We start from the raw sequence: 27,910 nt of genomic DNA on the forward strand, positions 1-27,910 counted from the left end.
AACATTCACTCATTACATTTTTTACAAAAAAATGCATGAGATATACTTTATTATGTTTAAAAGAATTATACATTGTACAATGTATTCATTTCAGTAATAAAAAAAATATTAATCCCATACACAACAAAATACTTCAAAAATATATTTTGTAGCTACATGTACATATGCAAAGTTGCAAACACAGTATGTACAGAGTATTTTAACCACAAATGTGCAAGAGGAGAGAACAGAATGTACATAATTGCCAAATACATTTTAAATACATCATTTTTATCACATTCAATTTAGTTAACAAATTCCCTATAAAATAACAACTTCATTCAAAGTTCAGTCATACAGCAACTTCCTTCACAGGCCACTGACACATTCATTCTTTATGAAGAGGAAACTGTAATAACAGCTTAAAGGCAGAGTTTGTCTGTTATGTTGTGTTTTCCTGCCACATTCCACGTTTGGAGTGATAATGATGTAAAAAATTTCTCAGGTGGAGCCGCTCTACCTCTAATCCATTTCCTAAGACCCTAAAAGAAAGAAAAGATGATTTAAAATATTATAAAAGATGAAGTATGTCATTTTCATTTTAATCACAGTCCAGCATATATGGCATGCTTTTTATTTATGTAGGCTACCTTACAGACACTTATAAGTGCATTAGTATATACTTTATCAATACATGTGTGCCATGAAATTGAACCCTCATTGTAAAAAAATGCTGCATTTTTGTCAAATCCACATATATTTTTACTTCATTATAAAAACAAGTTGAAATTGTTTAACTTAATTTTTTAATCCCAGGTCAAAACTTAAAATAGTGGGTTGAATCGACTTGCAAAACCAAGTTATTTAAACTCCATGCTGATTTTTTTACAGTGCATGATCTCTCTGTTGCAAGTACCATGCTTTACCAGTTAAGCAGGAAGTCGTTCTACTGTGGTGCTGTATTGCTCTGTTTGTTTAAAGTCGCAATGAAATTGAAATGAAAAACTATATATGTATTTTTAATAGTGTGGTATTATTAACAAATGACTTATCTGTGAGCTTCATTATTTTTTAAAAATTCGTGTGTGCTCATAATCTTTAATCAAAAATGCAAATCTCCTCCCCTCCTCAAAACGATCTCTCTTCACTTCCGGTCAAAAGTATGGCAGGTGGGCGGGGTCCGGGAGAAGATCGCAGTGATTAGCAATTAGCAACACGGCCCAACTTCAAACGATCCAATCAGATCTCGATGGACAAATTCAAATCCAGCCCTGCCTTATTTCATCTCAAAAGCCGTTTCATTCGGATATACGTCACCACGGGGAAAATAAGGCAATCGCTACTTCCGTTTCATGGCGACTTTAAGCAATAATAATCAGCCTGACATAGCGACATGGGCTCAACCAGTTGCATTAGTTTATAAGTTACTATTGTACACCAGGACTTGAAGTTAACTCTTTCTATTATTGTGCTTGCAATTCAGTTTAGTGACAATAGTTCCACAGTAGTTACAGGTTTTGAGATGAAACTCGTAAAGAATGACATTTACCTGTCAAGCAATTCCCAGTCTTCACCACCCCATTTGTCTTTGAATTCCTCTGTGTTCATTCCACCAATGCGGTCTATATCCGATTTGTAGAGTCCCATTAGTCCGTAACCAGCACTTTCCCAAAAACCTATGGAACAGTAAAGATATTTAGTCATACTCAACCAATATCACATTAAGACATTACATCTTGGACATAATTCTTCTTTTCTGCATAACTGAAATGGGAATAACCTTAAAGTATTTGTTTTGTGGTGCATTTTGCAGCATCAAGGCATTAATGGATGTTTAAATATATGGTAAAAGACCAACCACAATTCAGTATGTAAATATTATAATGCCGTTGCTTCTGTCAGGAAGGTTTTAAGTGGTTACCAAGACATTGCTATACAATTGCTAAAGCCGGGCTCACACTACAGGATTTTAGGCCCAAATTTAACCCGAATTGATGTATACAATGTTAACTACAGATCGGCTACAGATTGCTGAAACCACGCCCACCTAGTTCGACTCTAGTGACAGCAGTGGCAGTTCACCCGTCACTCAAGTGGCCCCACCCTTAATTATGCAACTTTAAGGCTTAATATCATTTAAACGGATGAGTTACAAAAAAAACCCTCACAGTTGTCATAAAGGGCAAAATTTGCTATATAGACCTAAAACACTTTTTATACCAGACTGTAAACATATTATTTCTACTGTAAACTTGGGCATTTTAACATGAGGGTCAATAGGAATTGACTCCCTTTTGGAGCCTATAGCGGCCCATTGATAAATTGCAGTTTAAGTCACTTTTGTGTTGACTTCATCAGAGAGAATGTAAAGTTCTCCTTGGTCTATACACACAAGTTGGCAAAGGGCAATTTGGCATCTCTTCATTTCACCTAACCTGCATGTTTTTGGACTGTGCACTTGAAAAAATTTTGAAGTTGGATCAACTTAAAATATTACCTTAATTGGTAACACTTTTTTAATTTAAATTTTTTTAGGTGTTACCAGTTGAAGGTATATTTTAGATTGATCCAACTTTTCACTTTTTGCAGAAACCAAAGTAAACCCACACTGACAGAAAGACATCCTGACCCAGCAGTCCGAACAGTGCTACCCAGATTTTGAGATAAGAAATTGCAATAGAAAAAGTGTCTGCTGTACCAGTTGGGGCTCTTGTAGAAGCGCCGCAATTTAGCCTCATCACAACAGGCGCATAGACCATCTTTCCTTCTATAGTGTGTTTGCGTATACTGTCTATTACATGCACAGGATAGTAGAGGTGCAGGTCACACAGGAACACAATACTGTGTGGATCCTAAAAAGTAAGAATCAAAGTTAAAACTACATTTTGTTCATTCTTTTCTGTGGCATAGTCACAGAATTTTTTGCTCATTTTTCCGTGGCATTCTCACGGATCTCCACATATTTCCGTGGCCCTGCCACGGACTTTCTCTTCCGTGGCATTCTCACGGATTGGTTACTCAACTGTTTTGTCTTTTTTTCTTACCATTGTCGCTTCGGTTTAGGGTTAGATTTACATAAAATGACATCCCTACCCAAACCCAACTCTAACCCCAACGGCAGGCGACAATTGTTTAAAGTTTAGAAAATATAAAAGAATACATCAGAAAAAATTGTATAAACCAATACTTAAAGTGACATACTAACGCAAACACAAAATCTAACCCTAAACCGAAGCGACAATGGTTTGAAAATAGGAAAAAACAGTTGAGTAACCAATCCGTGAGAATGCCACGGAAAAGAAAGTCCTAATATGCGGAGATTCGTGAGAATGCCACGGAAAAATTAGCAAAAATTCTGTGACTATCCCACGGAACTTCGTGAAATCATGTTGTTACACCCTATGCATTGCTAAATATTTGTTTCAAAGGCAGGACAAGTATGAATCAGAGATTATATGTACAATGAGAGCTTTAAGTGTTGAAATAAGATTACCTACCTTAACAAGATCTATTCCAGCTTGAAGGCCTCCAGACCTTTGAAAATTCCCTTCCATGTTCTTGAAGATGTAACTGTAAACATACATTACAGTTTACATTTTGACAATAAATGGTACTGTATTGTGTACTTGTCAGACAACTTACACTTTTGGTAATTACCTTGGTAACTTTGATTTCTTGAGTATTTTCTCAATATCAATGTCATTGCTATTATAGTCGATAATGATCACGTTAAAGTTCTTATCTCCAGTTGCTCTGTACACTTTTTCCATTTCCCTGATAAACTGAATGACCCATCTGGCTTGATTTTTTACTGTGGTGAGACAAACGAAGAATTATAAATACAACTTGTCACATGATGCCATCAGTAAAGGTGTGTTCAAATGAGAATGTCAGAATTTCTGTAATTATAATAAAACCCTTTAAAATCTTTGTTAAACTCATTGATACTTTGCAGGAATGCCTGATACCCACATGCAGAGAATGATTTTATTTAATTGATTTCAATGATTACGAGAAAAAGCACAAAATTAAATAATTTTCTGAGAATTTGTACAGCTAATATTTACAGTTATTCACATTTGATACCGAATATTTTCGTCACCTGCCACAATTATATGAACGGTAGCAGAAGGGTTCCAGTTGAAATCTTTAGGACTGCAGAGAACGGGTTCCTGAGTCATTTCCGTTTGTGTTGTGTAAACGTAACGTGAAGCAAGAACCTTCTGACCCTGTGGCCCCACAAGTTCCAGTTCCACCAGATAACGGCTGCCTACACCATTGTCTTGACGTCTTACTACATTCAGCACGCGCAACAGAGAAAAGCCACTGCAAAGATGAAAAATGTATGCGATAAGTTGACATAACTTATTAAAACAAGTTAAAGTTGTTTAACTTAATTTGTTAAGTTAAAGTAACATAAAACAATAACAATACAATAATAATAATAATACATAACAAAACAATTTACCGTGTGGGTTCTAAAACATTTATGCTAATTGAAAAGTTTTGGGTCACTTATTTTTATAGATATTTTTTTCATAATTTAAAATAATAGTAATATCATCAAAACTATAAATGACACAAATTCAACTAGGACTTATGTTGTTATAAAAAAGTATAATAGTGAACTAAAACTACATTATATTTCAGCATTTTCAAAGTACCCCTTGCTTAAAATTAGTTTAAAATATTCTGGTTAAAAGAGCTACTGGATGAGCTTACCGTGTTTCTTCCTTGGATTGCAATGCTTTCATGAAACCATTAACAATGGGCATGACTTCATTTTGGGCCATGATAATGTTTCCAGCTGTTTTGCATGAATTGGCCACAACTGTGCTTTGCTTTGAAGCAGCATTGAAGGGTTTCACCTCATAGACACGTTGCCAATTAGGACCTTTACATAGTTTGGGATTTACAAAGGTTTTAGTACTGACTTCTGTAAACATGATATATGCAGTGTATTTAGTAAAACTTTAGTCTACACTCTTAAAAATAAAGTTTTAAAGAAATTACTTATTATATACAGATTGTCACATAATTTACTCAACCTCATGCCATCCCAAATGTTGAACACATTATTTTATGATCTTAAATGTTGCTCAAAATTGTGAAGCTCCAAAATACACATACACCTATCAATCAAAGTAATCTTCTTTTGCGAAACAGTACATTTGTTGAAAAAAAAAGAAAATGTTAAGCTTATTTAGCAAATAAATGTACTTTTGGAGCATCACCATTTTGAGTTGCATATTGTAACTGCCACTTAAAACCTGAACACCCAAAGTATCTATATTTGTTTGTGGCCTATACAGTAAATTATATCATCTAAAGATTACATGAATGATTTCAAGACAGACATTACTCTGAAACAACATGATCTCACAATCTCTACTTTTTTGCTCATTTTTCCGTGGCCCTACCACGGACTTTCTTTTCCGTGGCATTCTCACGGACTGGTTGCTCAACTGCTTTTTCCAATTTTCAAATCATTGTCGTTTCGGTTTAGGGTTAGATTTGGTGTTTGCATTAGTATGTCACTTTAAGTATTGGTTTGTAAATTTTTTTTAATTTATTCTTTTATATTTTCTAAACTTTAAACAATTGTCACCTAGCATTGGGGTTAGAGTTGGGTTTGGGTAAGGATGTCATTTTATGTATATCTAACCCTAAACCAAAGTGACAATGGTAAGAAAATAGGACAAAACAGTTGAGTAACCAGTCCGTGAGAATGCCACGGAAAAGAAAGTCCATGGTAGGGCCACAGAAAACTGAGCAATTGAGAATAAACAATGCTAAAAACAGGAACATGTATTAAGGAAATACTTTTTGTTGCTGATTGTAAAAACTTTCTCTCATAGGATTTTTGAAGAACTAAAAAAACCCCATTCTTGGGTACCACTTTATAATAATGGCACGATCTGTTTGGCATTAATAAATTGTTAATTAATAATTTATAAATCATTCTCCCACATTGATAGACATTAGTAAGCAGTTTATTGCTATCCAGTTAGAAATGAGCTTGAATAAATGTAGAGGTTTCTAGGGTATTGCTATGCAGAAGCTTAGCTATTTTTGGCCAAAATAGATCATGGTCTCTAGATATGGCTAAAGAACCTCCTTCAATGTTTAATCTCTATGATTAGTAAGTGCTACTAAATAGTAATGTGGGTCCGCCTTGCTATGTCCGTTATATGAAGTGTGTGGAGCTACTGTGTTGTTGGATGGGGTTGGAATTCAGAGGTCACTGAGAAGAAGGGGATTGATAAATTGAACAAAACGGTTGGAAAAATGTTGACAATTACAATTGAAAGAGTATACTATTACCGCCTGGAGAAAATGGCATCTTATGCAGGACTCTTGTCACCCTCTTTATGCTTGTTTGGACAACAGGGTCATGGAGCACAGTAGGCGATTAAGACCACCAGCAGCACATGAACTAAGTGGTATGGCGGCTCTTTTATACCACAAGTAATTAGGCAGCATAATGAGCATTCTAAAGGTGCAGTGTGTAGATTTTAGCGCCATCTAGCAGTGAGATTGTGAATTGCAACCAATGGCTCAGTCCACCGTTCACCGAAACGCCACGATGACCAACATGTTGGTGTTTAAGACAAAATACAGAAGTGAAAAAATGCGCTCTGCAGAGCAGTTTGTCCATTTAGGGCTACTATAGAACCATGGCGGCACAAAATGGTGACTTTTGTTGATTGGTTAACGTGTTGTTGATTGTTTTCGGGCGTGGCCAACGCCAGGAGAGTATTTAAACAGCAGTAAACAGTTCAGTCTTCAGGTGAAGCAGTTATCAACAGGAGTCCACAGAAACGTGTAAGTGTATTTGATTTGAGACTTGTGAAGTTTTAGCGCAGTGTCGTTGCTAAGAAACGCTCTCTTGTTTACCTTTGTCTCACGTGCTGCAATCCGCGTTTGTTCTCGCGTGTCCTCGCGTGCTTTAGTGTATTACAGTAAATACAGTAGTAGTTTCGGCCATTAACGTGTTGTTGATTGTTTTCGGGCGTGGCCAACGCCAGGAGAGTATTTAAACAGCAGTAAACAGTTCAGTCTTCAGGTGAAGCAGTTATCAACAGGAGTCCACAGAAACGTGTAAGTGTATTTGATTTGAGACTTGTGAAGTTTTAGCGCAGTGTCGTTGCTAAGAAACGCTCTCTTGTTTACCTTTGTCTCACGTGCTGCAATCCGCGTTTGTTCTCGCGTGTCCTCGCGTGCTTTAGTGTATTACAGTAAATACAGTAGTAGTTTCGGCCATTAACGTGTTGTTGATTGTTTTCGGGCGTGGCCTGCTGAGTTTTAGCCCACATTTGAAGCACTTATAAAGCAGTCAGTCCACCGCGGCAGCGGTCGCGTGCAGCCCTCGTCGTGTGAAGACCGAAGAGTGTAAAGACCATCGACTCTACCTACGCGACTCCACCGAGCAGGGACACCGACTGGGCACTTGAGTATTGCACTTTTTGTACTAACTTTTTCTATTTATCTATATAGCACTCTTTTTCCTCTCTTGTACATTTCCTATTCTTATAATTTTACTATGTGCTTTCAAATCTCTACTGTCATTACAACTCGTAAATCTGTTGTATCACGTCGCCGTGGGAGAAATATTAATAACCTCCGCACTCTCCCACCTTCCACTATTGCCTCACTCTCTCTTCCCATTGGCTTATGGAACTGCCAATCTGCTGTCAACAAAGCAGATTTCATTACTGCCATTGCCTCACATTCTGGCCTTTCTGTTTTAGCACTTACTGAGACATGGATTAAACCAGAGGACACGGCCACTCCGGCTGCCCTCTCCAACAACTACACTTTCTCACACAGTCCTCGCACAACAGGAAGGGGTGGAGGAACTGGTCTGCTCATCCAAAAGGACTGGAAATTCCAACAGCAAACCCCCTCATGTGACAGCAACTCTTTCGAATCGCATATTGTTGCTATCATCCACCCTACTAAAATGCATTTTTTAGTTATCTATCGCCCCCCAGGTCAACTTGGACACTTCTTGGAGGAGTTAAATGTACTTCTGTCTTCATTCCCTGAGGATGGTACTCCTTTAGTAGTACTTGGTGACTTCAATATCCACCTGGAGAAACCACAGGCAGCTGACTTCAACACCCTGACTGCGTCGTTTGACCTCAAGCGAGTCCCTACTTCACCAACACACAGGTCTGGTAATCTTTTAGATCTTATCTACACACGCTGTTGTTCCACCTACCACACCCAGGTCACCCCACTTCACACATCTGATCACTTCCTAATTACTCTCGACCTCGACCTGACTCCCCCTGTCGCTACATACGATCCCCCATTGGTCACGTTCAGGCGCAACCTGCGCACGCTCTCTCCCTCCCGCTTATCCTCTGCGATTGTTTCCACGCTGCCCGCTCCCAGCCAACTCTCTCTGTTAGATACTAACAATGCCACTGACACACTTTGTTCCACTCTTACATCCTGCTTAGACACATTATGCCCTCTGACATCTGGACCGGCCCGGGTCACACCTTCTGCTCCTTGGCTAACTGAGGTTCTCCGTGAGCATCGCTCCACACTCAGGGCTACAGAGAGGAAGTGGCGCAGATCGAATGATCCTTCTGATCTCTGCCTCTATCAGTCTCTTCTTGCCTCCTTCTCCAAGGATGTCTCCTCTGCAAAGACCCTATACTACCATTCAAAGATTAACAACTCACCTGACTCTCACACTCTCTTCAAGACCTTCTCTACCCTTCTTTGTCCCCCTGCCCCTCCACCTTCATCCGACCTAACGGCTGATGATTTTGCTTCCTTCTTTGTGAAGAAAACGAAAACTATTAGCAGTCAGTTCTCCGAGCCACCGCTTCTTGCGCATTCTCAAATCCCTGAGACATGCTCCCTTCCCTCCTTCTCTCTCCTATCCGAAGCAGATGTTTCCAAGGTCTTGGCTTCTAATCATCCGACTACCTGCCCGCTAGATCCCATACCCACCCATCTCCTCCAGGCCATCTCTCCGTCTGTTATCCCTGCTCTCACTCACATTATCAATTCATCCCTTTCCACTGGCACCTTCCCTGTAGCATTTAAAGAGGCCCGGATAACCCCGTTGCTGAAGAAACCCACTCTCAATCCTGCTATGCTAGAGAACTACAGACCCGTTTCTCTTCTTCCCTTCATTTCCAAGACTCTTGAACGCATTGTGTTCAACCAGCTCTCCACTTTCTTCACACAAAATAACCTCCTGGATAGCAATCAGTCTGGATTCAAAAGTGGTCACTCCACTGAGACTGCGCTGCTATCAGTCATTGAGGCCCTAAGGCAGGCAAGGGCAGCCTTCAAATCATCTGTGCTGATCTTACTGGATCTATCTGCAGCTTTTGACACCGTCAATCACCGCATCCTCCTGTCGACTCTCATGTCTATGGGTGTCACTGACACAGCGCTTTTATGGTTCAAGTCGTACCTCTCAGATAGGTCATTTCGGGTATCCTGGAGAGGTGACGTCTCCGAACCCCAACGTCTAGATACCGGGGTCCCTCAAGGCTCTGTGCTTGGACCGCTGCTCTTTTCGATATACATGACATCCCTGGGCTCTGTCATTCGGAAACATGGCCTTTCCTACCACTGCTATGCAGACGACACTCAACTCCACTTGTCGTTCCACCCTGATGATCCTACGGTTTCTGCCCGCATCTCGGCATGCCTGAGGGACATCTCACTCTGGATGAAGGATCACCATCTCCAGCTTAACCTTGCGAAGACAGAACTGCTTGTCATATCATCCGAACCAAAGATTCAGCACAACTTTTCCATTCAGCTAGGTTCCTCGACCATCACGCCTTCCAAGACGGCCAAAAACCTGGGAGTGGTCATTGATGATCGGCTTAGCTTCACGGAGCATGTTGCCAGCACCGCTCGCTCTTGTAGATTCATCCTCTACAATATTAGGAAAATTAGACCTTTCCTAGATGAGCATGCTACGCAGGTCCTGGTCCAAGCTCTTGTCCTGTCCAGGCTGGACTACTGCAATGCGCTACTGGCAGGACTTCCAGCCTGCACGACCAAACCCTTACAGATGATTCAGAACGCAGCGGCAAGAGTGGTCTTCAATGAGCCAAAGAGGGCGCACGTCACTCCTCTCTTTGTCAAGTTACACTGGCTTCCTATAGCAGCCCGCATCAAATTTAAGGCTCTGCTCCTGGCCTTTAAAACCACCACTGGGTCAGCACCCCCTTACCTTCGCTTGCTTATAGAGCCTTATGTACCCTCTCGATCACTGCGCTCTGCCACCGAGCGACGACTTGTGGTACCATCTCAAAAAGGGAAGAAAACACTAACGCGTACCTTCTCAGGAACTGTCCCACAACTGTGGAATGATCTGCCGGTCGTGACACGATCAGCTGACACTGTAGCTGTCTTTAAGACTCGGCTAAAAACCCATCTCTTCCACCATTACCTAACTTCCTAATTACAGATTTACTATCTTTATTTAGTTACCCTTCTCTTTATCTCTTTCTCTATCTACCTTCCTCTTTATCTAAAAAAAAAAAAAAAAAAAAAAAAAAAACTACTAACTTCTACTTGGCTATGTATATTGTGTTGGACTTGATGAGACTATTTCCAGTGCACTTATGTATTGCTGTCTTATGTTGCCATAAATGCTTCTATTGTTTACCTCACTTGTAAGTCGCTTTGGACAAAAGCGTCTGCTAAATGACTAAATGTAAATGTAAATGTAAATGTTCCATGTAAGGGGACCCGCGGTTTATGTAGATAAATATGGCTCATTCTTGGGTAATAAACATATAACAGTTCATTATGTGAGGTCTTTGTACACCACTGATAATATAGTTATGTAGATTATATTGCATTTCTGTCACGAGATCCTTCTTAAAGTTACACATTGCACCTTTAAACATACATTCGTAGAGTTTTCTTTGTTGTATGCGTGTGTATTTAATGTTTATCTTATTATCTTTTAGTGTTATTTTTATGTTAATTTATTGATTTATTTTTTATTTTATCTGTTTGTATGAGCATGACAGTGGGTGTAAGCACTGTAATTTCCATTTTTATGGATGAAATAAACTTGACTTGATTTGACTTTATTTTTGATGCCTTAACTACTAATACAAAACACATTTTGTATTTTTATTAAAAGTAATTTTTTACCTTGTTACCTTGAAGTTGATCCAACTTTTTACAGTGTAGATATGCAAAAAATAATTTATAGCTGTATTTATAAACTGCTTACGAATGTCTATTAATGTAGGAACAATGCTTTATAAAAACGAATTAATTGTTCATTATTGCTTAACTAATGGTTTACATCTTGCCGTTATTATAAGGGGTTACCCGTTCAGATCTTGTTGGTTCAGGTACCATGAGGCTGTAAAACCTTTTCTTAAATCTTATTTTAAGAGTGTAGCATTTAATGTATAGTAAGTAAATGAGAGATGGACTTTACCGCCATTTTTGTTTACATGTACTTCAGGATCCTGTACCTCGCTCAGATAAGGAGCAAACCCTAGACTTTAAAAGTGAAGATAAACACATCCACTATGCAATTACAAGTAACACAGTTAGTTACAAGCAGAAAATAGCAGAAAACTGTTTGGCAGGAAATATAAACTACCTTAACTCATACCCCGCCAGCCATTTTTTGAAAAGTAGCCAGCCAGCAATTTCTGTGATTTTCGCAACAATTTCACAAAATGCCATCCAGGAAAATGTTATTCTAAAAATATATAAAAATACAAATATATCAAATGAAAGAACAGACGGATGGGCAGATAGATAAATAGATAGATGCAACCCATCCTCATGCCCGTGGCGTCAATATTTGACGCACTTGACCATGCGTCAATATGTTACGCGGAGGGTATACCTTTCGCGTCATTTTTTGACGAACTGGGGACTTCAATACTATTACGACCGTTGCATTCTCTTTCCTATTTTCTTACCATTTTCGCGTCGGTTTAGGGTTAGATTTACATAATGACATCCCTACCCAAACCTAACTCTAACCCCAACGCCAGGTGACAACTGTGTCTAACCCCAACGCCAGGTGACAACTGTTTAAACTGTTTAATTTCGCGTACACTGTTTAATATGCGTAATCTAACCCTAAACCGACGCGAAAATGGTAAGAAAATAGGAAAGAGAATGCAACGGACGTAATAGTATTGAAGTCCCCAGTTCGTCAAAAAATTACGCGAAAGGTATACCCTCCGCGTAACATATTGACGCATGGTCAAGTGCGTCAAATATTGACGCCATGGGCATGAGGATGTGTAGATAGATGTTGTTGTGTGTGTTTGTGTATTTTTAAGTTTGTGTCTGTCTGTGTGTGTAATTTTCTGTTTGTGTGTGTAATTGTGTGGGTTGTGTATGTGTTTTGTATGTGTTGTGTAATATTGCGTTTGTAATATTTAGTCCTTCCAGAAAAACGCAGAGTTTTTTTGTGATTGTTGCGTGCAAAAATCCTTGATCTTGCGTCAGGTTTTCTTAAATAATTTGATGGACTATGTGGGATACTTCTGCAATTTTATGCAATGAAATTGCGGGAACTTGTAAAAACAGTTTGCAGCTTTTGCAGCTTTTCAATGATGTTCATGTCACATAATCACGTCACTTCATAACGTTCCCATGGCAACAGGGGACATGGCTGCGCTTGTGTGAACTAAATGCAAAATTTGTCAACTTTCTGATAATATATGGGATGCGGCCCCCGCATAAATATGCGGACTTTGGCTGATTATGCGTTGAATCATGCGATCGCATAATCCCGTTTTCCTGGAGGGACTGAATATTATATTTTTCAGTGTAATTGTGTGTAGTTGTGTATGTCTCTGTGTGTTGTGTATGTTTATGTGTGTGTGACTCTGCGTGTCTGTGTTAGTGCGAATATGTTTGTATGTAATTTTGTGTGTGTAATTGTGTGTGTGTGTGTGTGTGTGTGTGTGTGTGTGTGTGTGCTATTGAGTGAGGTTTGTGAGAGAGGCTGAGAGAGACTGGAGGAGACAGAGAGATGATGATGTAATATGTGTATATGTTTGAGAGTTGACAATAGTTTGCCATTATTGGACAAACTGATTAATCCAGGTGTGCCTGACCTCAGTTGTCACAACAACAATAATCAGACACACCTGGATTAATCAGTTTGTCCAATAATGGCAGACAGGAAACAAGGAGCTGGCTGAAGTTCAGGAAGTAGTGCAGCTGGGCATAAAGCCTATTAGAGTTTAAAAATAAACATTCCATTCTATGAATAAGTCTATAGGACTTTTTTGGGACGTATAATCGGACGGTTTAGGAGAACCGTAAGTCCGAAGAAAAGCTATAGCACACCTCCTCAGACCGGACAGAGGGTCTGCGCAAAGTTGTGTGGCTGTACACTGTCAAAAATAAAGGGTCAAAGCTGTCACCCTTTAAAAAAGTACCCCTGAGTACCCTTTAAAAAAGGTCCTAATATGTACCATGTAGGTACAAATATATATCTTTGAACTGCCAATATATATGTACCTTTTAAAGTACTAATATACACTATTTGCGTACAAAGGGTACTGTCCCAGTGACAACTTTTGTACCTTTATTTCTGAGAGTGTAGCTTAGAAGCTCTAGGAGGAGTTAGTGTTAGAAAATTTAGTCTTGGAATAAAATAACAGTAAAAAGTTTAAGTGCAACAACAGTATCTAATGACTGAAGATCCAGGTACCTGACACAGGGTACCTGCCAAGGCTGGTTGGCAGAAATGCATCAGTGTGCAGTGTTTAAATCACTATTTTAATGTTTTGAATAAAGGTTTTGTATTTTTTGGAACTTGAAGTAGTGCCTTGGATCTTCATTCATTAGATATGAGTTCTAACCCAATTGAGAGCACCTTCTGGGACACATGAGGAGGTCCTTTCAGCAAGAAGCACCCCAAGATTCTCTCTTTGATTAATATTTGCAACAACACTATGTTGACTATCTCAAGCCAACATAATAAACAATGTTTTGCTTCAATTTTTTTATAAATTGGGTGAGAGCTATAGGGTTATCTAGTGGATAATTGTGGTATTACAGACGACCATAAACTAATCAGAAACACGTTTTTTTCTAGATAACTCGTCAATGGCGGGGAATGAGTTAAAGAACAACATAGTGAGTAATTCATTCTTACTTTTCCTGAAAAGATGGATCCTGTTTGTAGAAGCATATCTGGTCATCATGATCGTAAGTTTGCCTTGTGTAGTCATTTGGGTATACTGATGAAAGGTGAATCTAAAAGAAGAGGATTTTTAGTTTACCTTAATGGTTGAATGTTTACAAATACGAATGCACTTTTTATTAAACAGTATTGTTTTGATTTTAATAAAAAAAAATTATGTCCCGTAAATGAAAAAAAACCCCACAAAATTTGAAATTAAATGTAAAAATTTGCTGATTATAGTTTAATGTGTAAGTTTAGTCAAATGTTTTTACAGAAATGCATTTACAGTTAAAGTCTAGAGAGCGTATTAAAATATTGGTGCAAAGAAAATATTAAGAAAACATAACCTTACACTTGTTCACATTTTATAAAATTGCTTACAAACATGGTCTGTGCAAAGTTTTAAACTTGTGACTTGAGTTACAACTTATCTGGAAAAAAGTTACTTAATTTGTACTAGTTTGTAATAACACTATTCTTTTAACCAAACATTTAAAATATTATTTTATTTTAGTACAGAATAACGTATAAATTATTATGTATTAATAATGTATTAATTTGTGACTATTGTATGTAGTTAAAAATACTTACCAAATTGACACCTTGATATCGTTCAATTCTTGTACCGATTATGTAACTCGGTTTATAATGGCATTCAGGAAACAAGCCTTTCATGTAAGATTCTTCCATCATTGGAACTGATTAAACAGAAAGAGATAAGGAAATGATTGGTGTATTTGGGAAGCCAAATGTATTTTTCATTTTAATGAAATAGATACGCCTCTTACTTTTGAAAATATAATCTCTGGGATCTTTTCTAACCATGTCTCCTCCAGGATGGGGCAGTATGGGAATCGGCTCAAGAAATTTATCAGAACTGGCTTCTGTTTGAGGTACGTGATCAATGTCTCCCATTTTTAGAGTCGATTCATCTAAACAAGAAAATGAGCATACATGTTATTGACAAATATTTTGGCACAAAAAAGACACATTTATCGGAGAAGCACAATCATGAATATTGCCCATCAGTTCATTAAATTGATTTCTGAAATGACGAATGGGTCCTGTCTGCTAAAATAAACATTTAGTGCTGACACAGCTGGCTGTCAGTTTAAACCCAGCCCCTAAACCTACCTTTTAAAACACACATGTACACAATAAGTATAATGTATGAAACACTTAATCTTATGTAAGTTCGCTATAGTTAATGCATCTAAAACAAAGTCGGACCCACATTACTATTTAGCAACACTTACTAAAGCTTTTTCATAGAGACCACGATTGGGCATGATCTCTTTTGGCCAAAAATAGCTAAGCTTCTGCATACAGTAGCAATAGAGGGTATGTGAAGGCAAAAGTGACTGCAGTTACGCCCACTGAGTGGCAAAATGTCTGAGCACTAGTATTAGCATAACGTGGAAAACGTGTCTAAAATGGGAAAAATAGTTGTGTGATCGACTGTGCTAACAGATTCAACAAAAATTTGGAGCTGTCTTTTATCAGACTGCAAAAAACACTCAAAGGAGAAGTAAATCAGTAGCAGTAGCCATATGTCAGGTATGTAAAATTTTGGGATAAAAAATAAATACACCAGTTAATACTCTTATTCTGTAATTGGAAAGAAACTTCATTACAATACATCCTTTATGATAAACCTTGTGTTTTACAAAGGTGGGATGGTTTAATAGGCAAGACAAACATATATGTCAAGAAAAGAAATGTCTGGCCATATGCCAATGTCCACAGACTACTAGTTATTTGCCAAGTTGTTAGGGTCACTGTCAAGGCCAACTAAATTCAATTTAAGCTGATAATGGTCAGTTTTACTGCCGTTGTCGCAGCAGCCACTATGAAACCAGCCATTTTGTTGAATGTTTTGCCACTCAATAGGGTGAGCTTCGGCGTGGTCACGTGGAAAAGTGACGTCATTGCACACCCTCTATACCCTAGAAACTGACAAATCCATTCAAACACCTTACTAATGCAATAACGATGCCATAACAACCATGTTTGCCAACACATTCACATTTCACAAAACTGTAGCTACACATAAACTTCCAGTATTTACCAACATACCTTCATATTCTGATAAAAACTCAGATGTTATCACTTGAAAAATGCTGCTGTCATGGTTTAGCCGCCACTGAAACAAGAAGTAAAATGATATAAAGAAGATATCCAAATAAACATGTTAAGTATATTGCATTGTCCTTGTAACCGAGTGAAATACCGCTATTTCAAGATGATCCATCCCTTCACTTTGTTTCAAAATGGCTTCAAAGAAATACTTCATATCTTTTACCAACCTGAGAGAGAGAGAGAGAGAGAGAGAGAGAGAGAGAGAGAGAGAGAGAGAGAGAGAGAGAGAGAGAGAGAGAGAGAGAGAGAGAGAGAGAGACCTTGAGTTGAGTGCTACACTTTTGTAAGCATATAGTATGTTTATAAAATATATATATATATATAAAAAAATCCGTACAAGACAGGTTTGGATATCTGTGATGCAAATTTCCAGTACTCGCCTGGAGCAGTCCATTCATTTCCATTCTAAATCAAAAAAGTTCAGAAGTTCAATCACAATCTTCATGTTCAGTCTTACAGTAGTTTATTCTTTAATAAAACTACATTTTTGATTGTTTAAGTAAAATTTTCGCCCAATATGAGTGTTGGGTTATTAGATCAAGTTAAAGCAAAACACAATACCAATCTATAAAGTTGTACTGCTGCTTTGATTTCCGCAATGAGTCATCTGACATGATGCATTGACTTTACCTGTATGTGTGTGTGTGTGTGTGTGTGTGTGTGCGTGTGCGTGCGTGCGTGCGCGCGCGTGTGTGTGTGTGGGTCAGTGTGTGTTTTTGTGCTGGAACCACTGTAAGCTATTTTGCCATACACAGTTAAACAGTAAGCTGTATGTTCAATATTAGTAAGCTATTAGGATTAAAATAAAAAAATGCCTCTGTTAAGCACTTTTTTAAAGGTGCAAAAGAATGCATTGATACAATATGCTACATTGTTCTCTGATACTACATAGAAAGCATGTGACTTTATTAAGTGCAAAAATGATTCAGAGATGGTTTTACATGTCCATTTACAACCCTAGGATTTGTCCCCAGAATAAAATGGTCTATTATTACCTTACTCGAAAGGGTCATGAATAATAATGTTGAGCTTTGCTCTTATTCACTGTTTCTCGAGCGGCTCATTTCAGTATGTGTGTGTGTGTGTTTGTGCAAACAGACCTGAATTTTGAGCCTGTATCAGACGAAAATACAGATTTTGAGGAATAATCAATTATTCAGAGATTGTAAATGAAGGTTTCTGCATGGTAAGTTTGTGTTTTTTTTTCAGTATGGACCTGCAAAACGTTACTGTAAAGTCAACAGCCTAAAAGCTAGAATATAGCATTAACTAGCATATAGCGCTACAGTAAGTCAGCAGTCACAACTTTGTTTTTAGCATCATAGGAACATTGTAATTAATTTAATGAGTAATTTAATGTTGTGGGCGAATTTGAAATTGTCCTGCTATCTTTTGCATGCACAAGGTTTCCATAAGAAGGAGGAAACAATAGTGTTTGAGGCTCACGGTATGTCATTACCATGTACAGAATACTTATTATTAATCTATTCCTCTGTAAATACAGTCACCTTTAAATCAAAGCATTATTCTGTGTTGAAATAAATATACAGATTATCTACCACAGAAAAGAATATCATAACATCAGTTTATAATAACATACAAGAAACATGTTTACAGTAAAGCACTTGCATTGGAAGTCTGAGGGCTTCAGGGTTTGTTGATATTTGTTTTGCACTTTTCGTGCATTGTGCAAATATATTAGGTCTATGCAAAATATTTACCTCATAGATCTTCAATGTAAGTGCTTTTGCAAAACCCACCCACTGGACAAACCACTGAGAAAAAAACTTGCATTACCTCACCAACATAGGCAAGAAGTTGAAGGTTTTGGGGACTTTCGTTTAAACTGAGCCAGAACTCAGAATTATCGTCAGAGCCGACAGCAAAAATATATTCACCTATAAATAACACAATATCACTGCATTTGCCTCACAAGGAAAGAAATTACAAAAATTCACAAAAATATACCAATGCCAGACCTACCGGTTTCCTTGGGGTGAATATAGCCAAATAACCTCAGTCCGTAATTTTGCCATTGTGGTGAAATAGCCAGTCTACTTACTGTAGTGCGTACCTGAAAGGAGGCAAGATGACACCAAATCACTCAAAGGGGCCATAATAATTAAACAAATAGGATGTTATAAAATGTGTATAGAACTTACATTGGGAAATAATGGATATAGTAGGTTACTTCTAAGATTATTCAGAGATGCACCACAACAGTCTTCAAAAACATGCATGTTCACACGACCCTAAGAAGAAGAAGATACAGTAACAATATCCATAATAAAGTAATCAGACAGTTTGATGAGCACACATGTAAGTAAACTGGCATTGCTACACATCTCGTATTCGAAAGGCAAATGTCCAACTGGGAAAGGTCAAGGTTATACCTATTATCAGACAATCTCTGTCTGCACTGTAAAATGATATCATATCAACCTACAGTATATTTTATGTTACATTAACTTAACAAATCAGGTTAAACAATTTCAACTAATTATGCAAGTACAAGTTATGTCTTGTACTTGCATAATTAAGTAGTTTTAATGATGCATTTATTTACAGTAACTTTTTGTGTTTTATTACCTTATATCCATGGAAAAAAGTCTATTGTTTTTGTTAACTTCTACAGAACCCAAAAAGAACCTTTGACACTCTCCAAATATAATATACCATAACCTGCTGAGTAACAGTGAAATAAGTGTCCTCCTCAAACTATTACTCAGGTGTTGCATGTTCAAACAACACATGTTGGATCTAAGGAGTGTTGTTTTTTTCCAAAATGGCATTGGGGTTTAATACAAACACAAATTTGGAGTCAAATAATTGTGGGAACATTTGGTCATTTACCTTGATGGGATATGAGATAAAATTTAAAATAAAAACAAATGATAATTCTTTCTTCAAAATTATTCACATTTTTTTTACCTGTGTACTCACCTCCACCTCCTCTTTCTGACGCGGCTCTTGGTCAATGACCTTGTTGACAGTAACAGGAAGGAGAAGAGTTCATTTAAAAATGCTCTTATCTCTTGTTTCTATCTCAACATGCTTAACATACAGCACAGTAATAAGTGAAAAGGGAAAACCTGTTAGTCAACTATCTCACCTGGGGAAGTTCAATATCTGGGGGTAAATCTCTCTTGATTATATCATTGCTTGGGTCTGGTTTTGGAGGCCCTTGAAAGACAAAAGTTGAAAAAACACAAAAGTTTGCAAATGGTCAAACACAAATTTTATGTAAATGGTTGGTTCACATGTTGGATTTATTCATAACATTTACATGTATATTTTATGTTATTTTAACTTAACAAATTAAGTTAAACAATTTTAACATCGTATTTTTAAAACTTAAAATAGTAGGCTGAATTGACTCAAGTAGAAAAATAGTAATTTCAACCAAGTTGTTTTAACTTAATGCTGCATTTTTTTTACTGTGTGCTCACATAATACAAATGCGCCTACAGCAAAATGTATGTAGGAAAAAAACTATACTTTGTAAGGCTGTGCAGTCGACCATGCCAATATGATAAAAAACAATCTATATTTTGGATTTTAGGTATAGGGTTAAGTGGTTTAGTGTGACCTAAATTTGTTTTTGCCATGCCCTATAGGTGGACTACGAAACAAATACTGTGTTTGGCATAATTTCATTTGTAAAATTCTTGCCACACACTTGCATACTGCCATACAAGTGCAAATTGCATACTGCCATATAAAGTGCCTCTTAGCATTCCAGAGAAAGGCAAAAAAAAAATTAACGCCTAAAAAGGACACTAATTCTACTATCTTAAAAGGGTTTACATCATTGGAATCACAAGAATCTAAGCTCTCCAAAGATAATGTGACATATTTAGTTTTTGATTTTTGAGTTGTTGTATGTCATGAAATTTTCTGGCAAAACAATTTGCACTGGCATATCTTAAATACATCAGTGCCCTTTGTTTTGCCACAAAATGCACACGTTATGTTAATTAATTTTTGTGACGTTTTTGTTTTGTCAATTATCTTACTATATTTCCCTTTATTGTTATTATTTATAAACCTTGTTGGTGGGGCAATGGTTCAAAATTGGGATAAAACTAGTGTTTTCAGTGGAAGCACCACTGATCTATATAAATGACTGGATTGCGCATAGAACGCTTGACGTAATTGCGTGAGTTGAAGCCAGCGCAGAGTTCGAGCCGCCATCTTGGTATACCCAACCGGCAGAGAGCGTCATTGACTTCCATTCAAAATCATGATCAAAATTTACCCCTTTTACAGCGTATTGGTTACACAAGGTAAATTTTTAGGATATGTGTACGTTAATTATTTGTTAATTCTGGTGTTATTTGCAATGGTTATTTTTTCTAATCGGGCAGGATAATGGATTTATAAAAAACCGTTAAGGTGAGTGTGTCTGTTGCATTTGTTAATGGTACGGGTATAAATAAAGTTTTGTTTGACATTCTGTGACGGTCAGCGTTATTTCTCTAAATAAGTTCTGGTAACTTGTAAGTTTAGATAACATAATTACAAAACTAGCAAATTATTGCATGCACATACGGTACAAAGCATGATTATGTATTTAGATTTCAGAATGAGCACGTTTATTGTCATTAATACTAAATATGCTGCGGTCTGTCTGCTGATCTGATACTGTAATAAAGAAATAACTGATTAAAACGCAAAATGTACAACTTTCAGTAAATAACTATTTACATGCTTTGGACGTTTTGTTTGTAATTATGTACAGGGTAACTTCACATATAAAAACGAAGACGAGTAAAGTGATGTTTTATCATTAAAATCTGATAACGTCCATTGATTTAATAGAACGTTTGGGTATACCAACATGGCGGCGCGGTGGCTTCACAAGTGTGACGTCATGCGCAATCCAGTCATTTATATAGATCAGTGGGAAGCACATATCAAAAAGGCACCCATGTTGAGCAACCTGGGTGTGCAAAAGTTTGCATGTTGTCCTTTGCTGCAGTGAGTTTTCTGTAAATGTGCTATGTACAGATCAAGTGAAACTGAAAATGATAAATTGCTCATTCACTGTAAAAAGTGAAAGGTTGGATAAAAATTACTTCAATTGATAAGACCCAAAAATGTAAGTTTATTCAACTTAAAATTTCACTTTATTTTTCTGGTGTTACCAATTGAAATAATTTTTAAGTTAATCCAACTTTTCACTTTGGATAAGTATCTGAAAAATGCTAACGAATGTAACTGCCCCATGAGGCCTCTCTTAACACAATACTTCTGTTTAAAATGGTGAATATGATAGCATCATATCCTATGTAAATTAATTCCTACTTCATTATCCTCTGCACATGTGTACCTATGTATACCCATAGAATATATTTCCTCTGTACAGTTGTGGCTTATATTTCTTAATTTAAGTTTATCATGTGTCATGCTCTTGTTTTCAGATGTCTACACTGGAAGTCCCAAATAGCGAAACAAAAAGTCATTATGTGTGCAGCTTATTCTGATTGATTTAGCAACCATACTGATAGATGGTTAAAGGAACAGTATGTAGGATTGTGGCCAAAACTGGTATTGCAATCACAAAACTTGTGGCTAAAACTGGTACTGCAATCACACAACTGGTGGCCAATACACAAAATGACAACATAAACATCAGTTGAGGGCTGCAACTCCACTTTTTAAATGACAATATCCTGGCCAGACATCTGTTGTCAGTGATATAAGTATTTGAAATGAAAATGATTTCTTAATGTCTAGTGATATATCAGGGCCATTTTATGATTCATTGATATACATTTCTTACATACTGTTCCTTTAAACAATTAAATAATACTACACTGTAAAAAATACAGCATTTTGTCAATCATTATATATTTGATGTTACTTTTACTTTACAAATAAGGTAAACAATTTAAACTTTAAGTTATGTCAACTTTTTAAAGTCAAAACTTAAAGTAGTATGTTAAACTAATTTACAAAACAAAGTTGTTTTAAAGGAAAACACCATCGTTTTTCAATATTTTACTTTGTTCTTACCTTAATTTAGACAAATTAATACATACCTATTTTTTTCAATGCGTGCACTTTTAATCTTTGTACATCGCCTCGTGAATGTGTTAGCATTTAGCCTAGCCCCATTAATTTCTATGGCTCCAAACAGGGATGCATTTAGAAGCCACCAAACACTTTCATGTTTTCCCTATTTAAAAACTGTTACATGAGTAGTTACACGATAAGTATGGTGGCACAAAATAAAACTTTTGTTTGGAGCCATAGGAATGAATGGGGCTAGGCTAAAAAAGATGAAAAGTGCACGCATTGAAAAAAGATTGAGGTACTGTTAGAACATAGTAAAATTTTGAAAAACGGTGGTATTTTCCTTTAACATCATGCTGGATTTTTTTTTTTTTCAGTTTACAGTGCATTCCAAGCTATACATTTGATCAGGATGTGTGTTCCCTGGCATCGAATCAAGCCATGACCTTTTGTGTTGCTAATGCGATGATCTAATGTATCTCTTGCGAAAATGGCAGTTTAGGCGGTACTTTAACAACAATTATGATAAAACCTAATGATGAAAACAATAGAAACTTGTGTACACTCATTAAGTGCATTGTGAAGAGGGAAAACTCAGATGTAGAACAGTATAATAAATAAAACAAAGTTTCCACTTTCTGAGAAATAGATTTATATTTAAAATTAAAATGATTATAGAGGCTCAGTGTACGTGTCATTGACAAGGTTAAGATACATATATACACACACACATACCTGTATGGCAAGTTTTGAGTGTCAATTAAATGTGGTTTACGCAGAAACAGTGTATAGTCCTATTTTCTTAGAACTTAAATTATTCATCTTACGCTGTAAAATGAGATGAGTATGGCAAAATAAAAATTTCATGACCACCAATGGCACTACTGACGCAAATCACCCAAACAAGGCAGAAAAAATTATAATAAAATGACAATTAAGTAACCTTTTGTCATCTGAATGCTTAAAATGTTTTGTTTTAATTGTATCTCCCACCCCACCCCTACACATGAAAGACCACTAATACAATAACTCTTGATACCTCCGGTGCCAAAAATAGTTAAAATAGGCCATATGGTTAGATGATAGGGGTGTTAGTTTTTACACTTTTTACAATCGGTCATTCACATCAGGTATAACTTGAACTCATACGATTCACAAATGTCATTTAAATAATTTTGCATTTGACACCTGTGAACTTCAAAGTAATATTACTTTACGCCAATGTTTGACTTCTGTTACAGTGGTCTTGTTTTATAATTTTTTTTTAACTCATCTGTCTTGCTTATTGCTGTCTAAAATAAAACCCTTGGACCTAAAACTAAACAGATCTAGTGACTTATTAAAAAAATAAGGTAAAAATAAGTACTCACCTGCAGGTAATAACTTATCAGAGTCCACGTAATAAGTTCCCAAACATATGACAAAATAAAAAAAAACACATACAGTCAGTACATAAAACGAATATTTGATAACTTTACGCTGGTTGAAAGCTCTCACAGGCAACATTTTGCTACACACTGAGCACCAAGAATGATACTCTATTGGGTTATTTCTTTCTCAGACGACGTTGTCACACACGCAAAACCTGCTAGACAAGATATCATTTGAGTATTCAGTCCTAGTCAAATGTGCTGCTGGCTATATAGCAGAATTCCTTCCTGAGTTTACTTGATCAACCTAATAATCTGTTACAAAGACAATTAGAAAAGACATTTGACATGACTGATTATGAAATGAACGCAGTGCCGCTCCTATGATATGTTGATCCCTTGTGTTGCGAAAATTTACATTTGGTCCCACCTTTAAAGGTGTGTTATTGAGGAACAGAAATGAGATCTGCAATAGTATCTTCACAGGATTGCTCATCTCAAATGCCTGAGGACTTTTATTAGTATGAAATGCTGTTTTTTAGAATTATGAATTGTGTGCAATTGATAATAAGTGAGGTAGTAGTAGTAGGGGGACACTGTAAATCCTAAATAACAGAGAAAGAGACAGTTTGGCACAAGTTTCAGTTTAATGACTGTATTCTCAGCGACACGCCCATAGTCATCTCATTCAAATAGTCAACAAAGAACTAGGCCTCCGCCTACTGTGGGTGATGGCAACAAAACAGACTTAGCTAGTTTTAAAACAGTCGGCAACAATGGAGATGCATATATTCTTACATCTGAATGTGTAATACGTCTTAGTAGATTTTGGTTTACTAAAATAAAAATAAGAAAATTCAAGTGTGGGTCACATTTTATTTCATTACTCTTTAGACCTAGTAACTTTGCAACTATATGTCAACTAACTCTCATTATTACACATCTCTTTGGGATTCTGGTTCTGATTGGCCAGACGCGACATTTGCAAGTTTGGTATTCCCAGATAACAACCGCTTAAAACTAATAACACACAGTAATGCTGGATGTTGCAAATCATTTTGACAGATATGGTTTATTAATACACAAAAATGAAATATATAGATCTTTTATTATAAATATGAGATTATATTTACAAATGTTTAATAAAAGGAAAATAAACGGGTTTTCCATGTGGAAGGTCGGCATTTAATATTTATTTTTCGTTACCATGATGTTATTGCAGAAATAAACCCAGACAGTGTGATCAGGACCCGACCCAAACCCAAAGGCTGCCTTTACATGATCCCTTACTTAGAGTATTAGTATACTGTTAGGGATAGGGGTAGAGAAGGGGTTTAAATAAGTTGACATGTAGTTGCAAAGTTATTTATCTGAATGTGTGTTGGCAGATTGTCAAAATAAAGTGTTGATAGTTGACAAGATGTTACAAAGTTACTTACGGTTAGTAAAATGTCAAATTGCACTATAGAAATATAGTATACAAAATAAAAGCACGAAATTGAACTTAATTGAATTTAAAATATGCACACAAAACTGCTCAACAAATTCAATATTTTGCCCAGAATGGTTGTGGCTTTATTTTTTCTATCGTAAAAACAGCTGGCTAAAATACACCAGAAAACTGGGTTTGATTTTCCGGGGAACACACTACAGCTCAAAAAAAAAAAGGTATACATTGAAAGGTCCTGTCTTTTTTTGAAGCTTTGATAGTGTTTACAGTGCGCAATATAACATGTGTTCATGTTTCACGTGTAAAAACGATTTTTCAAACAATTTACTTATCTCTATAGCACTGTTTTCACTGTCCTCAAAACGGGCTGATGTCTTCGTTGTACTATGACAGGGGTCTGCAACAGGCGGCCCGCGGGCCAAGAGTGGCCCACCAGCAAAATTTTCTGGCCCGCCGGATTATTTTGGAAGTCCGTTTTTTATCAGACTATTTTTATTTTACAATAACAGTTTACAAATATGGCTCCTATAATTCCTTCATTCGTTTTTTTAAATTTAAACCAAAAAGAAAATAAAGAAAAATGACTTGTTTTTCTATTATTTATTTTCTGAACTAAAATGAAAAAAACAAATAGGCCTAACGACTCGTTTTCCGATTTTCTGATTGTGCGCTCAGATCAAAAATAGAAAAATTAATGAAACGGGTTAAGACTAATTTTTATTTAACACCTTAGCAGACACATACCAATTAAATAATTTTAAACAGATCAGGTACTATTGTGTTAACAGATTACAGCCGTTTTTATAATGGTTTGAATAGCAACCATGCGCCAGTTTTATTCTATTACAGTCCGACTTTTGAACTTTTTTCATTATTATTTATTCGTAATAAATAATATGTATTACCTGATGAAACATATTTGCACTAATTGCTGCACAAAACTCTTCCACTAGCCTACTTGAGAAAAGCCGTAGCCGCGCGGCGATTTCCCCGCTGCATACTGTATGAAACGCCCAAAATGATTCATGCGGCGCATGATGAAATTTTAAAGTATAAAGACGGTAGCGGAACTCTGGGGTACCTATACTTTGGACGGAGCGGGTGGTCTGACTGACAATAGCCCTCCTGTGACAGCGTATCCACACTTCATTCTGACCACCTGTACAGCTTTAGGAGCTGTTTGGTACTGAAACCATTGTCAGCCAACAACATTATTTTTGTGCAATTATGTTTGAAATAGTTTGGCAGAAAATAGCTTACTTCATTTGTAAGTAGGGCAATATGGTTTCCGTTTATGTTGGTTAGATATTTGAGTGATAGGCTTTGTCCTATTTAATTTATATTATTTATATTTCATTATTTTTTCTGTGACATTTTTTCTCTGCTGACAGTACAATGTTAAAATAATATTTATATTGACACGAACACAATTTTTGTATAGCATTTATAATTGTTATAGGCTACTTAATCTCTCTCTTTCAGCTAGAGACATTTGAATTTGAGATTCTGGAAACGAGATTTAGGTTTTGCGGACCCGTCAGGTCGGGAAATAAAGCGTGTGAACACAGAGTGTATTTTAAGCGTTGCTGAATAGAAACTTGTGGGAGCTGGACAAAAAAAAAAAACAGTCCCGCGCAGATCTCCTTAAACCTTAGGTGTGTATGTGTGTGTCCCGAATAAATGATAATTAAAAATGGAATAAAGTTCAAAAGCCGGACTGTAAGAGACTTTTATGGGAGCATAAATGCCTGTAAAATGTTACCACTATAGTACTTGATCTGCTTAAAATGATTTCATTGATATATGCCTATAAAGGTGTTAAGTTCAGGAATAAATAATGGAAAAACAAGTTGTTGTTTTTTTCATTTTTTTATTTTTGTTTTTAATTTGAAAAAACGATTAAACGAATGATACACGGACCCATCATATTCCATGATTATAGGCCTATTCCGGGTGCAAACAGACAAAGAAACAGCAGAACAACCATGTTTTAAGCAATTTTAAATGCTGTCTTTCGTCTTTTAAATAGGAAATAAAAACAAAATTAAAAATTTTTTATACAAAATTCAGCTGGCCCGCCATCTACTGGCTAAAAAAAATATTGGCCCGCGGCCAAAGTTACTTGCCGACCCCTGTACTATGAAGTCCCTCCTTCAGAAATACGTATTGAGTTCTGATTGTGTAGTTTGTTTAGTGTGTTGTGATTCGACAGCAGCTTAGCTTGCTGTTAGCTTAGCTGGCGACTGACGTATTCCTGTGGGCGGAGTTTAGTCAACAAATGTTCTAGTGACGTCATTAATGCAGGAAGTAGAGGGCTGTAGTCCAAACCGACCGTTTGCTGTAGGCTTTGAACTTCGAGCTTTATCATTTTACAGGTATTATTTATGCTATTATAGCAACATTACACACTAACCAGGGTTTAAAAAATGGGATCAGAAAGAACGTGACCTTGAATAATACATTTAAATACAAATGCACACTGCAGTTTTTTTTTCACTTAAAAATTTTAAAAATTTACTGAAATAATGTGGTTGCATGTTTACATACTCTATGCACATAGAAAACACACATTTTAAAACGAAAACAAAGCTTCACCGACATGCAAAGCAACTGGCCACAATGGTGACATACAATGAAATGGCAGCCTATTCAAATAATGACACAGCAGTCTCAGATAAAGGTTGTTGTACAAACAATACAGAAGACACGTGGCACATCCATAGGGTTTTCTTTAGCAGAAGTCTGTATAATTGACTGTTTACCTAAAACATATATTGTGTG

General features: G+C 36.6%; 1 protein-coding gene and 1 long non-coding RNA gene across 3 annotated transcripts in view; one reads left to right on the forward strand and one right to left on the reverse strand.

The window, feature by feature from the left end:
• On the reverse strand, positions 1 to 24,072 carry b4galnt3a (beta-1,4-N-acetyl-galactosaminyl transferase 3a). Of its 2 annotated transcripts, none has more exons than XM_065274675.2 (20): positions 23,680 to 24,072; positions 19,404 to 19,474; positions 19,235 to 19,273; positions 18,454 to 18,543; positions 18,275 to 18,365; positions 18,089 to 18,189; positions 16,629 to 16,696; positions 16,383 to 16,458; positions 16,229 to 16,295; positions 14,941 to 15,084; positions 14,744 to 14,850; positions 14,123 to 14,223; positions 11,426 to 11,490; positions 4,702 to 4,873; positions 4,082 to 4,305; positions 3,637 to 3,790; positions 3,477 to 3,549; positions 2,678 to 2,831; positions 1,529 to 1,655; positions 1 to 521 (listed from the first exon to the last, which is right to left on the reverse strand). In XM_065274675.2, exons 1-20 carry the CDS (start codon positions 23,813 to 23,815, stop codon positions 422 to 424), a joined length of 2,160 nt encoding a protein of 719 aa, XP_065130747.1. In that variant the 5' UTR covers positions 23,816 to 24,072; the 3' UTR covers positions 1 to 421. The 2 variants fall into 2 exon arrangements, with proteins under 2 accessions (XP_065130747.1, XP_065130746.1); XM_065274674.2 differs by having other exon boundaries at positions 19,223 to 19,273.
• LOC135760609 (uncharacterized) overlaps positions 17,216 to 27,910 on the forward strand; it is a 20,154-nt gene continuing 9,459 nt past the window's right edge. The window contains exon 1 of the long non-coding RNA XR_010537447.2: positions 17,216 to 17,477. This is a non-coding gene — a long non-coding RNA (uncharacterized lncRNA). The remainder of the gene's footprint in view (positions 17,478 to 27,910) is intronic.

This window comes from Paramisgurnus dabryanus, chromosome 1, assembly GCF_030506205.2.
Source record: "Paramisgurnus dabryanus chromosome 1, PD_genome_1.1, whole genome shotgun sequence".
In the NCBI taxonomy this organism is placed as follows: domain Eukaryota; kingdom Metazoa; phylum Chordata; class Actinopteri; order Cypriniformes; family Cobitidae; genus Paramisgurnus; species Paramisgurnus dabryanus.